The sequence below is a fragment of the Salvelinus fontinalis genome, chromosome 10 (assembly GCF_029448725.1).
Source record: "Salvelinus fontinalis isolate EN_2023a chromosome 10, ASM2944872v1, whole genome shotgun sequence".
NCBI classification, from domain to species: Eukaryota; Metazoa; Chordata; class Actinopteri; order Salmoniformes; family Salmonidae; genus Salvelinus; species Salvelinus fontinalis.
In genome coordinates this window covers 42115150-42132938 of record NC_074674.1, presented here as the reverse complement: position 1 = coordinate 42132938, position 17789 = coordinate 42115150, and the positions used below count along the sequence as shown (strand labels likewise).

General features: G+C 46.8%; 1 protein-coding gene across 1 annotated transcript in view; it reads right to left on the bottom strand.

Annotated features, from left to right (window-relative positions):
* vps36 (vacuolar protein sorting 36 homolog) overlaps window positions 1-17789 on the bottom strand; it is a 60013-nt gene that overhangs the window by 37233 nt on the left and 4991 nt on the right. The window contains exons 5-8 of the mRNA XM_055936832.1: window positions 16620-16709; window positions 10266-10352; window positions 6626-6658; window positions 4727-4804 (exon numbers count right to left, since the gene is read on the bottom strand). Coding sequence (XP_055792807.1) covers window positions 4727-4804; window positions 6626-6658; window positions 10266-10352; window positions 16620-16709 — 288 coding nt within the window. The remainder of the gene's footprint in view (window positions 1-4726; window positions 4805-6625; window positions 6659-10265; window positions 10353-16619; window positions 16710-17789) is intronic.

The window sequence follows — 17789 nt, the reverse complement described above, 5'->3', positions numbered from 1 at the left end:
GTAGGGTGTTCTCACTGTTTGTTTGTGGGTGATTGTCTCCTGTGTCGTTGAATGTATGTACCATACGGGACTGTTTGGCTGTTCGTTTATTTTGATGTCGTCTGTTTCCTGTCCGTGAGTTTACGTTTAGTTATGTAAGTTTATGTTCAGGTTTCGTCAACGTCGTTTTCTTGTTTTGTATATTTGAAAGTGTTTTGTTTCGTGTTGCCATCGTCGTTAATAATAAAAAGATGGCTTACTTCCCGAATGCTGCATTTTGGTCTGATGATCCTTCTCTCCTCGTCCGAGGATGAGGAGAGAGACAGCCCTTACATATATTTTGGCGATGTTTACGTTATCGCTCTCTTTGGCTAGAATCAATGCTGGTGTAATGTTTGCACATGTGCTATGCTAATATAACAATTTATTGTGTTTTCGCTGTAAGACACTTAGAAAATCTGAAATATTGTCTGTATTCACAGGATCTTTGTCTTTCGATTACTGTATGCTGTGTATTTTTACGAAATGTTTGATGATTAGTAAGTAGGTAAACACGTTGCTCTATGTATTTATTCTAGTCCATTTGTGAAGGTGGGTGCAATTGTAAACTATGACATCTACCTGAAATATGCACATTTTTCTAACAAAACCTATCCTATACCATAAATATGTTATCAGACTGTCATCTGATGAGCTTTTTTCTTGGTTAGTGGCTATCAATATCTTAGTTTAGCCGAATTGGTGATAGCTACTGGTGTTGGTGGACAAAGAAAAGATGGTGGATTATGCTAATGTGTTTAGCTAATAGATTTACATCTTTACATATTGTGTCTTCCCTGTAAAACATTTTAAAAATCGGACATGTTGGCTGGATTCACAAGATCTGTGTCTTTCATTAGCTGTATTGGACTTTAATGTGTGAAAGTTAAATATTTAAAAAAAAATTTGGGGGGGAATTTCACGGCTCTGCCTTTTCAGTGGGGGTGGGGGGGGGGGGGGGGGGGGGTGTTCCGCTAGCGGCACCCCGGGGCTAGACAGGTTAAGCATTAGGATTAAGGAAAATAGGATTTTGAATGGGAATCAATTGTTTGGTCCCCACAAAGATAGCAAAACAAACGCGCGTGTTTTGTGTGTGTGTGTGTCTGTGTGTGTGTCTGTGTGTGTGTCTGTGTGTGTGTGTGTGTGTGTACGCGCCCTAACCGGATGGTCTGGTAGAGAAAACAGACAGAGTGATATTAGACTCAGACAGAGGACTGATTCATTCATTAGTAAACCAGACGTTCTGCTTCAAACCAACATCCCATTGAGGGTATTTGGTGAACCAACAAGTCAACAATCCCATTGAGGGTATTTGGTGAACCAACAAGTCAACATCCCATTGAGGGTATTTGGTGAACCAACAAGTCATTGAGGGTATTTGGTGAACCAACAGGTCATTGAGGGTATTTGGTGAACCAACAAGTCAACAAGTCATTGAGGGTATTTGGTGAACCAACAAGTCATTGAGGGTATTTGGTGAACCAACATGTCATTGAGGGTATTTGGTGAATCAACAAGTCATTGAGGGTATTTGGTGAACCAACAAGTCATTGAGGGTATTTGGTGAATCAACATGTCATTGAGGGTATTTGGTGAACCAACAAGCCATTGAGGGTATTTGGTGAACCAACAAGTCAACAAGTCATTGAGGGTATTTGGTGAACCAACAAGTCATTGAGGGTATTTGGTGAACCAACAAGTCATTGAGGGTATTTGGTGAACCAACAAGTCAACAAGTCATTGAGGGTATTTGGTGAACCAACAAGTCATTGAGGGTATTTGGTGAACCAACAAGTCATTGAGGGTATTTGGTGAACCAACATGTCATTGAGGGTATTTGGTGAATCAACAAGTCATTGAGGGTATTTGGTGAACCAACAAGTCATTGAGGGTATTTGGTGAACCAACAAGTCATTGAGGGTATTTGGTGAACCAACAAGTCATTGAGGGTATTTGGTGAACCAACAAGTCATTGAGGGTATTTGGTGAACCAACAAGTCATTGAGGGTATTTGGTGAACCAACAAGTCATTGAGGGTATTTGGTGAACCAACAAGTCATTGAGGGTATTTGGTGAACCAACAAGTCATTGAGGGTATTTGGTGAACCAACAAGTCATTGAGGGTATTTGGTGAACCAACAAGTCATTGAGGGTATTTGGTGAACCAACAAGTCATTGAGGGTATTTGGTGAACCAACAAGTCAATGAGGGTATTTGGTGAACCAACAAGTCATTGAGGGTATTTGGTGAACCAACAAGTCATTGAGGGTATTTGGTGAACCAACATGTCATTGAGGGTATTTGGTGAACCAACATGTCATTGAGGGTATTTGGTGAACCAACAAGTCATTGAGGGTATTTGGTGATTGAGGGTATTTGGTGAACCAACAAGTCATTGAGGGTATTTGGTGAACCAACAAGTCATTGAGGGTATTTGGTGAACCAACAGGTCATTGAGGGTATTTGATGAACCAACAAGTCATTGAGGGTATTTGGTGAACCAACAAGTCATTGAGGGTATTTGGTGAACCAACAAGTCATTGAGGGTATTTGGTGAACCAACAGGTCATTGAGGGTATTTGGTGAACCAACAGGTCATTGAGGGTATTTGGTGAACCAACGTGTCATTGAGGGTATTTGGTGAATCAACAGGTCATTGAGGGTATTTGGTGAACCAACAGGTCATTGAGGGTATTTGGTGAACCAACAGGTCATTGAGGGTATTTGGTGAACCAACGTGTCATTGAGGGTATTTGGTGAACCAACATGTCATTGAGGGTATTTGGTGAACCAACAAGTCATTGAGGGTATTTGGTGAACCAACAGGTCATTGAGGGTATTTGGTGAACCAACATGTCATTGAGGGTATTTGGTGAACCAACATGTCATTGAGGGTATTTGGTGAACCAACATGTCATTGAGGGTATTTGGTGAACCAACAAGTCATTGAGGGTATTTGGTGAACCAACAGGTCATTGAGGGTATTTGGTGAACCAACAAGTCATTGAGGGTATTTGGTGAACCAACAGGTCATTGAGGGTATTTGGTGAACCAACAAGTCATTGAGGGTATTTGGTGAACCAACATGTCATTGAGGATATTTGGTGAACAAACAAAGACAGTCTTTGCCAAATTAATGTCTGGTTACTGGCAGTTCTGTCTTAGTGGACAGGCTACTCGGAAATTATATCACGACTAAGTGTGTGTGTGTGTGTGTGTAACACCAGCCAAATCCATGGTAGGTAAGTCTGTCATGTTTGAAGGACAAACACACACACGGGTGTCCCTTCAACTGCCTGTCTGCAATTCTCGGTCCCTCTCTACCTCACAGTCAGCACACAGCGCCTCATACATGGATATGTGTGGGTGGGTTGGTTCTTCCATCCTTGTGTGGGACCTAAAATCCCTAAAAGTCCCCACAACGCTATAGTAAAACAAGGAAAATTCTACCTCGTGGGGAAATTTCCCACATTCCCATGAGGACAAAGGTTATTCTTATGTTTAGGGGTTACAATTAGGGTTTGGGTAAGGGGTTAGTCAATAGGTAACACAATACATTTACATAACAATAACGAGGCTATATACAGGGGGTACTGGTACCGAGTCAATGCGCGGGGGTACAGGTTAAATCGGGGTCATTTGTGATTATGCATAGATAATAAACAGCGAGTAGCGGCAGTGTAAAAACAGGGGGGGGGGGGGGGGGGGGGGGGGGGGGGGGGGGGGGGTAGTCAATGTAAATAGGGTTACGGATTAAGGTTAAGGAAAATTTGATATGGAAATGTGGAAATGTGGAAATACATTATGGAAATGTATTTTAGGTCCCCCTGAGGATAGAAGAACATAACGTGTGTGTGTGTGTGTGTGTGTGTGTGTGTGTGTGTGTGTGTGTGTGTGTGTGTGTGTGTGTGTGTGTGTGTGTGTGTGTGTGTGTGTGTGTGTGTGTGTGTGTGTGAGCAGTTGAAAAGCCAGCTCATCTCTCCAGCTCCACTCACATACTATGGTGTGTGTACAGCCAGCTAAATCCTTGTCAACAACCAGAAAGCCCATTAAGTTTAGGAGTATTAGAGTACAAGCAGATCACATGGGCAATCCGTGTGTGTGTGTGTGTGTGTGTTTGAGCCTCTATATTGTTCCCAACCCAGTGGTTCCCAAACTGTGGGGCGCGTGGAGGAGTCGGCACGAAGACGCAACTTAATTATTACACCACCTACAACAATATAATAGACTGGATTCTCTCAATTAAAAAACAGGTCCTCAATAATCTACAACAGAAATGGTCCACCCTAGTCTTTACTAATCTACAACAGAAATGGTCCACCCTAGTCTTTACTAATCTACAACAGAAATGGTCCACCCTAGTCTTTAATAATCTACAACAGAAATGGTCCACCCTAGTCTTTAATAATCTACAACAGAAATGGTCCACCCTACTACTATGGCTGACCCTGTAAAACAACACATTACACTGGAACACATTGGGACCCTATTCCCCCTGGTCAAACTAGTGCATTACATTGGGACCCTATTCCCCCTGGTCAAACTAGTGCACTACATTGGGACCCTATTCCCTCTGGTCAAACTAGTGCACTACATTGGAACCCTATTCCCCCTGGTCAAACTAGTGCACTACATTGGGATTTGTTTTCCATTTGGGACGCAGAGGTAGAAAAAAATCCCTGATGGTGATGATGAAGAGCAGACCTACCTCATCCTCTGTGATGTCTCCCTGCTTGTCTTTGATTTTGTTGGCGATGGACCTGGACAACTCCACCATCTCCTTAGCCTAACGAGAGAGAGGAGACACACACACACAGCGTTTATTGCCAGTGATAGTGTGTGTAAGATTTCAAATGTATTCATCACACCACATGGAAAATAAACGTTAACGCTTTAAGACCGGGATCGACCCGGCGCTAGAGGTCAGGGTCGACCCGGCGCTAGAGGACCAGGGTCGACCCGGCGCTAGAGGACCAGGGTCGACCCGGCGCTAGAGGACCAGGGTCGACCCGGCGCTAGAGGACCAGGGTCGACCCGGCGCTAGAGGACCAGGGTCGACCCGGCGCTAGAGGACCAGGGTCGACCCGGCGCTAGAGGACCAGGGTCGACCCGGCGCTAGAGGACCAGGGTCGACCCGGCGCTAGAGGACCAGGGTCGACCCGGCGCTAGAGGACCAGGGTCGACCCGGCGCTGGAGGTCAGGGTCGACCCGGCGTTAGAGGTCAGGGTCAACGCGGCGCTGGAGGTCAGGGTCAACGCGGCGCTGGAGGTCAGGGTCGACCCGGCGCTAGAGGTCAGGATCGACCCGGCGCTGGAGGTCAGGGTCGACCCGGCGCTGGAGGCCAGGGTCGACCCGGCGTTGGAGGTCAGGGTCGACCCGGCGCTAGAGGTCAGGGTCGACACGGCGCTGGAGGCCAGGGTCGACCCGGCGCTGGAGGCCAGGGTCGACCCGGCGCTGGAGGCCAGGGTCGACCCGGCGTTGGAGGTCAGGGTCGACCCGGCGCTAGAGGTCAGGGTCAACACGGCGCTGGAGGTCAGGGTCGACCCGGCGCTAGAGGTCAGGATCGACCCGGCGCTAGAGGTCAGGGTCGACCCGGCGCTAGAGGACCAGGGTCGACCCGGCGCTAGAGGACCAGGGTCGACCCGGCGCTAGAGGACCAGGGTCGACCCGGCGCTAGAGGACCAGGGTCGACCCGGCGCTAGAGGACCAGGGTCGACCCGGCGTTAGAGGTCAGGGTCAACGCGGCGCTGGAGGTCAGGGTCAACGCGGCGCTGGAGGTCAGGGTCGACCCGGCGCTAGAGGTCAGGATCGACCCGGCGCTGGAGGTCAGGGTCGACCCGGCGCTGGAGGCCAGGGTCGACCCGGCGTTGGAGGTCAGGGTCGACCCGGCGCTAGAGGTCAGGGTCGACACGGCGCTGGAGGCCAGGGTCGACCCGGCGCTGGAGGCCAGGGTCGACCCGGCGCTGGAGGCCAGGGTCGACCCGGCGTTGGAGGTCAGGGTCGACCCGGCGCTAGAGGTCAGGGTCAACACGGCGCTGGAGGTCAGGGTCGACCCGGCGCTAGAGGTCAGGATCGACCCGGCGCTAGAGGTCAGGGTCGACCCGGCGCTAGAGGACCAGGGTCGACCCGGCGCTAGAGGACCAGGGTCGACCCGGCGCTAGAGGACCAGGGTCGACCCGGCGCTAGAGGACCAGGGTCGACCCGGCGCTAGAGGACCAGGGTCGACCCGGCGCTAGAGGACCAGGGTCGACCCGGCGCTAGAGGACCAGGGTCGACCCGGCGTTAGAGGACCAGGGTCGACCCGGCGTTAGAGGACCAGGGTCGACCCGGCGTTAGAGGACCAGGGTCGACCCGGCGTTAGATGCCAGGGTCGACCCGGCGTTAGATGACCAGGGTCGACCCGGCGTTAGAGGACCAGGGTCGACCCGGCGTTAGAGGACCAGGGTCGACCCGGCGCTAGATGACCAGGGTCGACCCGGCGTTAGAGGTCAGGGTCGACCCGGCGTTAGAGGTCAGGGTCGACCCGGCGCTAGAGGACCAGGGTCGACCCGGCGTTAGATGCCTGCACACGGAATATTGCTAGTTCATACATATATAACTCTTTTACCTTCACCATCAGCTTGCTGAGGTCCTCAAAGGCCTGAGGGGGAATATGAGACAGAGAGAGACAGACAGGGAGAGACAGGGAGAGACAGAGAGAGAGAGACAGACAGAGAGAGAGAGACAGAGAGAGAGAGACAGAGAGAGAGAGACAGAGAGAGAGAGACAGAGAGAGAGACGGACAGAGAGAGAGAGAGAGACAGAGAGACAGAGAGAGACAGAGAGACAGAGACAGAGAGAGAGAGACAGAGAGAGACAGACAGAGACAGAGAGAGAGAGAGAATAATGTAATCATTAGAGTAGTACAATAACAGATTATATATATATATATATATAGACAGAGAGGATAATGTAATCATTAGAGTAGTATAATAACAGATTAAGCCAAACCCTTTTCCACATTTTGTTACGTTAAAACCTTATTCTAAAATGGATACAAATTGTTTTTTTTCGCCCTCAAACTACACACAATACCCCATAATGACAAAGTAAAAACAGATTATAAAATGTTGCTAATTTATATATTGAAATATCACATTTACATAAGTATTCAGACCCTTTACTCGGTACTTTGTTGAAGCACCTTTGGCAGTGATTATAGACTCGAGTCTTCTTGGGTATGACGCTACAAGCTTGGCACACCTGTATTTGGGGAGTTTCTCCCATTCTTCTCTGCAGATCCTCTCAAGCTCTGTCAGGTTGGATGGGGAGCGTCGCTGCAGAGCTATTTTCAGGTCTCTCCAGAAATGTCCGATTGGGTTCAAGTCCGGCAAAGTCCGCTCTGGCTGGGCCACTCGAGGACATTCAGAGACTTGTCCCCAAGCCACTCCTGCGTTGTCTTAGCTGTGTGCTTAGGGTCGTTGTCCTGTTGGAAGGTGAACCTTCGCCCCAGTCTGAGGTCCTGAGTGCTCTGGAGCAGGTTTCCATCAAGGATCTCTCTGTACTTTGATCCGTTCATCTTTCCCTCGATCCTGACTAGTCTCCCAGTCCCTGCTGCTGAAAAACATCCCGACAGCATGATGCTGCCACCACCATGCTTCATCGTAGGTATGGCATTTGCCTGGTGATGAGCGGAGCCTGGTTTCCTCCAGACGTGACGCTTGGCATTCAGGCCAAAGAGTTCAATCTTGGTTTCTTCAGAGCAGGTGCCTTTTGGCAAACCCCAAGCGGGCTGTCATGTGCCTTTTACTGAGGAGTGTCTTCCGTCTGGCTGCTCTACTATAAAGGCCTGATTGGTGGAGTGCTGCAGAGATGGTTGTCCTTCTGGAAGGTTCTCCCATCTCCACAGAGGAACTCTGGAGTTCTGTCAGAGTGACCATCGGGTTCTTGGTCACCACCCTGACCAAGGCCCTTCTTCCCCGATTGCTCAGTTTGGCCGGGCGGCCAGCTCTAGGTGGTTGGTGGTTCCAATCTTCTTCCATTTCAGAATGATGGAGATTATTTTTATTGTTTAATTGAAACGGGATGCACCTGAGCTCAATATCCAGTCTCATAGCAAAGAGTCTGAATACTTATGTAAATAAGGTTCTGTTTTAATATTTAATAAATTTGCAAAAATGTCTAAAAACCTGTTTTTGCTCTGTCATTATGGGGTATTGTGATGTCATTATGGGGTATTGTGATGTCATTATGGGGTATTGTGATGTCATTATGGGGTATTGTGATGTCATTATGGGGTATTGTGTGTAGATTGATGTGGAAAAACATTTATTAAATCAATTTTCGAATAAGGCTGTAACGTAACAAAATGTGGAAAAAGTGAAGGGGTCTGAAGACTTTGAATGCACTATATACTATTTTAAAAGCCATTCCAGTATCCCCCCTCTGTTAAAAGCCATTCCAGTATCCCCCCTCCTCTGTTAAAAGCCATTCCAGTATCCCCCCTCCTCTGTTAAAAGCCACTCCAGTATCCCCCCTCTGTTAAAAGCCACTCCAGTATCCCCCCTCCTCTGTTAAAAGCCATTCCAGTATCCCCCCTCCTCTGTTAAAAGCCACTCCAGTATCCCCCCTCCTCTGTTAAAAGCCACTCCAGTATCCCCCCTCCTCTGTTAAAAGCCACTCCAGTATCCCCCCTCCTCTGTTAAAAGCCATTCCAGTATCCCCCCTCCTCTGTTAAAAGCCACTCCAGTATCCCCCCTCCTCTGTTAAAAGCCACTCCAGTATCCCCCCTCCTCTGTTAAAAGCCATTCCAGTATCCCCCCTCCTCTGTTAAAAGCCATTCCAGTATCCCCCCTCCTCTGTTAAAAGCCATTCCAGTATCCCCCCTCCTCTGTTAAAAGCCACTCCAGTATCCCCCCTCCTCTGTTAAAAGCCATTCCAGTATCCCCCCTCCTCTGTTAAAAGCCACTCCAGTATCCCCCCTCCTCTGTTAAAAGCCACTCCAGTATCCCCCCTCCTCTGTTAAAAGCCACTCCAGTATCCCCCCTCTGTTAAAAGCCACTCCAGTATCCCCCCTCCTCTGTTAAAAGCCACTCCAGTATCCCCCCTCCTCTGTTAAAAGCCATTCCAGTATCCCCCCTCCTCTGTTAAAAGCCACTCCAGTATCCCCCCTCCTCTGTTAAAAGCCATTCCAGTATCCCCCCTCCTCTGTTAAAAGCCACTCCAGTATCCCCCCTCCTCTGTTAAAAGCCACTCCAGTATCCCCCCTCCTCTGTTAAAAGCCATTCCAGTATCCCCCCTCCTCTGTTAAAAGCCACTCCAGTATCCCCCCTCCTCTGTTAAAAGCCATTCCAGTATCCCCCCTCCTCTGTTAAAAGCCACTCCAGTATCCCCCCTCCTCTGTAACACATTCTTGTTGGACTCCATCCTCTTACCAAATCAAACACGAAAACAGTTGTTATTTCTATGTTCCTAAAATGCAATACAAGACTAGCGCACATCAACGGAGAGGTCTTTGAGAACCAAACACAACGGCTTCTCCCCACTGAATCTGTTCCATTCACTCCTCTCTTTCTACCCTGTCTGTCTCTCATCCTCTGTTTCTACCCTGTCTGTCTCTCATCCTCTGTTTCTACCCTGTCTGTCTCTCATCTTCTGTTTCTACCCTGTCTGTCTCTCATCTTCTCTTTCTACCCTGTCTGTCTCTCATCTTCTGTTTCTACCCTGTCTGTCTCTCATCTTCTTTTTCTACCCTGTCTGTCTCTCATCTTCTCTTTCTACCCTGTCTGTCTCTCATCCTCTCTTTCTACCCTGTCTGTCTCTCATCTTCTATTTCTACCCTGTCTGTCTCTCCATCCCTTTCTCTTTCTCTCTCTCTTTCTACCCTGTCTGTCTCTCATCTTCTCTTTCTACCCTGTCTGTCTCTCATCTTCTCTTTCTACCCTGTCTGTCTCTCATCCTCTCTTTCTACCCTGTCTGTCTCTCATCTTCTATTTCTACCCTGTCTGTCTCTCCATCCCTTTCTCTTTCTCTCTCTCTTTCTACCCTGTCTGTCTCTCATCCTCTCTTTCTACAATGTGTCTCTCATCCTCTCTTTCTACCCTGTGTCTCTCATCCTCTCTTTCTATCCTGTGTCTCTCATCCTCTCTTTCTATCCTGTGTCTCTCATCCTCTCTTTCTATCCTGTGTCTCTCATCCTCTCTTTCTACCCTGTCTGTCTCTCATCCTCTCTTTCTACCCTGTCTGTCTCTCTCCATCTTCTTTCTCACCTCTGAGATGTTTTTCTCTGTCTCTTTCCTCCTCTCCTCTATCTTCCTCTCGATGCCGACGATCCCCACCGCTCGCGTCCTTCCTGTCTGCAGAACGACCAGAGAGGAGACGTTATTTACACGCACGCACATAGAGAGAGAATCACAGAGAGAGAGAATCACAGAGAGAGAGAATCACAGAGAGAGAGAATCACAAAGAGAGAGAATCACAGAGAGAGAGAATCACAGAGAGAGAGAATCACAGAGAGAGAGAATCACAGAGAGAGAGAATCACACAGAGAGAGAGAGAGAATCACAGAGAGAGAGAGCCACAAAGAGAGAGAGAGAGAATCACAGAGCGAGAGAATCACAAAGAGAAAGAGAGAGAATCACAGAGAGAGAGAGAGAATCACAGAGAGAGAGAATCACAGAGAGAGAGAATCACAGAGAGAGAGAATCACAGAGAGAGAGAATCACAGAGAGAGAAAATCACAGAGAGACAAAATCACAGAGAGAGAGAGAGAATCACAGAGAGAGAGAGAATCACAGAGAGAGAATCACAGAGAGAGAGAGAGAATCACAGAGAGAGAGAGAATCACAAAGAGAGAGAGAATCACAAAGAGAATCACAGAGAGAATCACAGAGAGAGAGAGAATCACATAGAGAGAGAGAATCACATAGAGAGAGAGAGAATCACAGAGAGAGAGAGAGAATCACAGAGAGAGAGAGAGAATCACAGAGAGAGAGAGAGAATCACAGAGAGAGAGAGAGAATCACAGAGAGAGAATCACAGAGAGAGAGAGAGAATCACAAAGAGAGAGAGAATCACAAAGAGAGAGAGAATCACAAAGAGAATCACAGAGAGAGAGAGAATCACATAGAGAGAGAGAATCACATAGAGAGAGAGAATCACAGAGAGAGAGAGAGAATCACAGAGAGAGAGAGAGAATCACAGAGAGAGAGAGAGAATCACAGAGAGAGAGAGAGAGAATCACAGAGAGAGAGAGAATCACAACGAGAGAGAGAGAATCACAGAGAGAGAGAATCACAGAGAGAGAGAATCACAGAGAGAGAGAGAGAGAATCACAGAGAGAGACTGCTTTGAAGAGGTCTGACCCAAAACAACACACACAAAGCAACAATAGTCCCAGTAGGTGAGAGGAAGGAAAGGGGTTAGGGACAACAGCACATTCCTGTACCCTGCTCCATATTTTATCAACTAGGGGCCCATAATGCAACAGTCAAAAATATTAACTCCCTAGTCGACATCATCCATTAACTAAGGACACCGGTTCAAATGAGTGGATTTGGCTATTTGCTGACGGGTGTATATAATCCGAGCACACAGCCATGCAATCTCCATAGACAAACATTGGCAGTAGAATTGCCCGTACTGAAGAGCTCAGTGACTTTCAACGACTCTGGAAAACGCGTTCTCTGCAATGATGAACTACGCTTCGCCATCTGGCAGTCTGACGGACGAATCTGGGTTTGGTGGATGCCAGGAGAACGCTACCTGCCCTAATGCATAGTGCCAACTGTAAAGTTTGGTGGAGGAGGAATAATGGTCTGGGGCTGTTTTTCATGGTTCAGGCCCCTTAGTTCCAGTGAAGGGAAATATTAACGCTACAACATACAATGATATTCTACATGATTCTGTGCTTCCAACTTTGTGGCAGCAGTTTAGGGAATGTCCTTTCCTGTTTCAGCATGACAATGCCCCCGTGCACAAAGCGCGGTCCATGCAGAAATGGTTTGTTGAGATCGGTGTGGAAGAACTTGACTGGCCTACACAGAGCCCTGACCTCAACCCCATCGAACACCTTTGGGATGAATTGGAACGCCGACTGCGAACACCGACTGTGAGCCCAACATCAGTGCCCGACCTCACTAATACTCTTGTGGCTGAATGGAAGCAAGTCCCCACAGCAATGTTCCAACATCTAGTGGAAAGCCTTCCCAGTGAGACTTCCCCACAGAGTGGGGGCTGTTATAGCAGTGAAGGGGAGGGACCAACTCCATATTAATGCCCATGATTTTGTAATGAGATGTTTGACAAGCAGGTGTCCACATACTTTTGGTCATGTAGTGTGTGTCAGTCACTGAAAGTCACTAAATTAGTCCCTGTCAGCTCCATTTTAGACTGGAAAGTTAGTCTAGCAGCCAGCTAACTAAACTTAGTAGCCAGCTAACTAAACTTAGTAGCCAGCTAACTAAACTTAGTAGCCAGCTAACTAAACTTAGTAGCCAGCTAACTAAACTTAGTAACCAGCTAACTAAACGTAGTAACCAGCTAACTAAACTTAGTAATCATCTCAGTCAGATATTCAATCAGAATATGAGTAATGCTTTACCAACAGAGCCACACAAGGCCATAACAGAATAGAAGAGGACGTCCAGTGGAGTATAGCAGAGTGGAGTATAGCAGAGTAGAGTATAGCAGAGTATAGCAGAGCAGAGAATAGCAGAGTATAGCAGAGTAGAGTATAGCAGAGGAGAGTATAGCAGAGTATAGCAGAGTATAGCAGCGCAGAGCAGAGTATAGCAGAGTAGAGTATAGCAGAGTAGAGTATAGCAGAGTAGAGTATAGCAGAGTATAGCAGAGTATAGCAGAGTATAGCAGAGTAGAGTATAGCAGAGCAGAGTATAGCAGAGTAGAGTAGAGTATAGCAGAGTATAGCAGAGCAGAGCAGAGTATAGCAGAGTATAGCAGAGTAGAGTATAGCAGAGTAGAGTATAGCAGAGTAGAGTATAGCAGAGTATAGCAGCGCAGAGTATAGCAGAGTATAGCAGAGGAGAGTATAGCAGAGTAGAGTATAGCAGAGGAGAGTATAGCAGAGGAGAGTAGAGTATAGCAGAGTATAGCAGCGCAGAACAGAGTATAGCAGAGTAGAGTATAGCAGAGGAGAGTATAGCAGAGTAGAGTATAGCAGAGTAGAGTATAGCAGAGTAGAGTATAGCAGAGTAGAGTATAACAGAGTATAGCAGAGTAGAGTATAGCAGAGTAGAGTATAGCAGAGTAGAGTATAGCAGAGTAGAGTATAGCAGAGTATAGCAGCGCAGAACAGAGTATAGCAGAGTATAGTAGAATATAGCAGAGCAGAGTATAGCAGAGCAGAGTATAGCAGAGTAGAGTATAGCAGAGTAGAGCAGAGTAGAGCAGAGTATATCAGCGCAGAGTATAGCAGAGTATAGTAGAGTATAGTAGAGTATAGCGGAGTAGAGTATAGCTGAGTATAGTAGAGTATAGCAGAGTATAGCAAAGTAGCGTATGGTGGAGTATAGTAGAGTATAGTAGGGTATAGTAGAGTATAGCAGGGCATAGTAGAGTATAGCAGAGCAGAGTAGAGTATAGCAGAGTATAGCAGAGGAGAGTAGAGTATAGCAGAGTATAGCAGCGCAGAACAGAGTATAGCAGAACAGAGTATAGCAGAGTATAGCAGAGTATAGCAGAGCAGAGTAGAGCAGAGTATAGCAGAGTAGAGTATAGCAGAGTAGAGTATAGCTGAGTAGAGTAGAGTATAGCAGAGTATAGCAGCGCAGAACAGAGTATAGCAGAGTATAGCAGAGTATAGCAGAGTACAGCAGAGTATAGCAGAGCAGAGTAGAGTATAGCAGAGTAGAGTATAGCAGAGTATAGCAGAGTAGAGTATAGCAGAGTAGAGTATAGCAGAGTATAGCAGAGCAGAGTAGAGTATAGCGGAGTATAGCAGAGTAGAGTATAGCAGAGTAGAGTATAGCAGAGTAGAGTATGGCAGAGTATAGCAGAGTATAGCAGAGTAGAGTATAGCAGAGTAGAGTATAGCAGAGTAGAGTATAGCAGCGCAGAACAGAGTATAGCAGAGTATAGCAGTGTATAGCAGAGTAGAGTATAGCAGAGCATAGTAGAATATAGCAGAGTAGAGTATAGCAGAGCAGAGTATAGCAGAGTATAGTAGAATATAGCAGAGCAGAGTATAGCAGAGCAGAGTATAGCAGAGTAGAGTATAGCAGAGTAGAGTATAGCAGAGTATAGCAGAGCAGAGTAGAGTATAGCAGAGTAGAGTATAGCAGAGTATAGCAGAGCAGAGTAGAGTATAGCAGAGTATAGCAGAGCAGAGTAGAGTATAGCAGAGTAGAGTATAGCAGAGTAGAGTATAGCAGAGTAGAGTATAGCAGAGTATAGCAGAGTATAGCAGAGTATAGCAGAATATAGCAGAGTATAGCAGAGTATAGCAACGCAGAGTAGAGTATAGCAGAGTATAGCAGAGCATAGCAGAGTATAGCAGAGTATAGCAGAGTATAGTAGAGTGGAATATAGCAGAGTATAGCAGAGTATAGCAGAGTATAGTGGAGTAGAATATAGCAGAGTATAGCAGCGCAGAGTAGAGTATAGCAGAGCATAGCAGAGTATAGTAGAGTAGAATATAGCAGAGTATAGCAGCGCAGAGTATAGCAGAGTATAGTAGAGTAGAATATAGCAGAGTATAGCAGCGCAGAGTATAGCAGAGTATAGCAGAGTATAGCAGCGCAGGGTAGAATATAGCAGAGCAGAGTATAGCTGAGCAGAGTAGAGTATAGCAGAGTAGAGTATAGCAGAGGAGAGTGGAGTATAGCAGAGGAGAGTGGAGTATAGCAGAGTATAGCAGAGGAGAGCATAGCAGAGTATAGCAGAGTATAGCAGAGTAGAGTATAGCAGAGTATAGCAGAGTAGAGTGGAATATAGCAGAGCAGAGTATAGCTGAGCAGAGCAGAGTATAGCAGAGTATAGCAGAGTATAGTAGAGTATAGCAGAGTATAGCAGAGTATAGCAGAGTATGGCAGCGCAGAGTAGAATATAGCAGAGCAGAGTATAGCTGAGCAGAGTAGAGTATAGCAGAGTAGAGTATAGCAGAGGAGAGTGGAGTATAGCAGAGGAGAGTGGAGTATAGCAGAGTATAGCAGAGGAGAGTATAGCAGAGTATAGCAGAGTAGAGTATAGCAGAGGAGAGTGGAGTATAGCAGAGTAGAGTATATCAGAGTATAGCAGAGGAGAGTGGAGTATAGCTGAGCATATCAGAGTAGAGTATAGCAGAGGAGAGTGGAGTATAGCAGAGTATAGCAGAGCAGAGTATGGCCGAGCATAGCAGAGTAGAGTATAGCAGAGGAGAGTGGAGTATAGCAGAGTATAGCAGAGCAGAGTATAGCAGAGCATAGCAGAGGAGAGTATAGCAGAGGAGAGTATAGCAGAGTATAGCAGAGTATAGCAGATGAGATGGGAGTATAGCAGAGGAGAGTAGAGTATAGCAGAGGAGAGTATAGCAGAGGAGAGGAGAGTATAGCAGAGGAGAGCAGAGTATAGCAGAGGAGAGTAGAGTATAGCAGAGGAGAGTATAGTAGAGTATAGCAGAGGAGAGTAGAGTATAGCAGAGGAGAGTAGAGTATAGCAGAGGAGAGTAGAGTATAGCAGAGGAGAGCAGAGTATAGCAGAGGAGAGTATAGCAGAGGAGAGGAGAGTATAGCAGAGGAGAGTAGAGTATAGCAGAGGAGAGTAGAGTATAGCAGAGGAGAGTAGAGTATAGCAGAGGAGAGTATAGCAGAGGAGAGTAGAGTATAGCAGAGGAGAGTAGAGTATAGCAGAGTATAGCAGAGAATAGCAGAGGAGAGTGGAGAATAGCAGAGGAGAGTAGAGTATAGCAGAGGAGAGTAGAGTATAGCAGAGGAGAGTGGAGAATAGCAGAGGAGAGTACAGCAGAGGAGAGTGGAGAATAGCAGAGGAGAGTATAACAGAGGAGAGTGTAGCAGAGGAGAGTATAGCAGAGGAGAGTATAGCAGAGGAGAGTGGAGAATAGCAGAGGAGAGTGGAGAATAGCAGAGGAGAGTGGAGTATAGCAGAGGAGAGTGGAGTATAGCAGAGGAGAGTGGAGTATAGCAGAGGAAAGTAGAGTATAGCAGAGGAGAGTAGAGTATAGCAGAGGAGAGTAGAGTATAGCAGAGGAGAGTAGAGTATAGCAGAGGAAAGTAGAGTATAGCAGAGGAGAGTATAGCAGAGGAGAGTAGAGTATAGCAGAGGAGAGTAGAGGGGAGGAGAGTATAGCAGAGGAGAGTAGAGTATAGCAGAGGAAAGTAGAGTATAGCAGAGGAGAGTAGAGTATAGCAGAGGAGAGTAGAGGGGAGGAGAGTATAGCAGAGGAGAGTAGAGTATAGCAGAGGAAAGTAGAGTATAGCAGAGGAGAGTAGAGTATAGCAGAGGAGAGTAGAGGGGAGGAGAGTATAGCAGAGGAGAGTAGAGTATAGCAGAGGAGAGTAGAGTATAGCAGAGGAGAGTAGAGTATAGCAGAGGAGAGTAGAGGGGAGGAGAGTATAGCAGAGGAGAGTAGAATAGAGTAGATTGTCTGTTCTATGACGACCTCTGACCTGTGAGTTGGTTGCCGTAGGGATGGGTTGTGACATGGGCGTACTCTCCCATCTCTTCTGGCTCAACTCCTCGGTCAGCCTCCGGAAGAACTACCAACAGACAGACAGACACAGACCCCATGATGGCTCAGAGTCAGTATAGAAAAACAAAACACGACGCCATTTTGGCTCTAAATCAGCACATATCGGACTACAGTTTCACTCACTGCTCATTCAATGGTATTTCCCATTCGGGTACATTTACATTTCAGTAATTCAGCAGATGCTCTTATCTAGAGAGACTTACAGGATTAATTAGGGTTAAGTCCCGTTGCTCAAGGGAACAGACCGATTTTTTTTTTCACCTCGGGGATTGGAACCAGTGACCTTTCGGTTACAGTCTGTTCACGCGATTAACAACTGAGCCACACAAGACCAATCACATATTTACAGTATCACTAGGCAGTATCCAATGGTACTACTCCCATAGTGTCACTAGCCAGTATCCAATGGTACTACTCCCATAGTGTCACTAGCCAGTATCCTGTGGTACTACTCCCATAGTGTCACTAGCCAGTATCCAATGGTACTACTCCCATAGTGTCACTAGCCAGTATCCTGTGGTACTACTCCCATAGTGTCACTAGCCAGTATCCAATGGTACTACTCCCATAGTGTCACTAGCCAGTATCCTGTGGTACTACTCCCATAGTGTCACTAGCCAGTATCCTGTGGTACTACTCCCATAGTGTCACTAGCCAGTATCCTGTGGTACTACTCCCATAGTGTCACTAGCCAGTATCCAATGGTACTACTCCCATAGTGTCACTAGCCAGTATCCAATGGTACTACTCACATAGTATCACTAGCCAGTATCCTGTGGTACTACTCCCATAGTGTCACTAGCCAGTATCCTGTGGTACTACTCCCATAGTGTCACTAGCCAGTATCCTGTGGTACTACTCCCATAGTGTCACTAGCCAGTATCCAATGGTACTACTCACATAGTGTCACTAGCCAGTATCCTGTGGTACTACTCCCATAGTGTCACTAGCCAGTATCCAATGGTACTACTCACATAGTGTCACTAGCCAGTATCCTGTGGTACTACTCCCATAGTGTCACTAGCCAGTATCCAATGGTACTACTCCCATAGTGTCACTAGCCAGTATCCTGTGGTACTACTCCCAT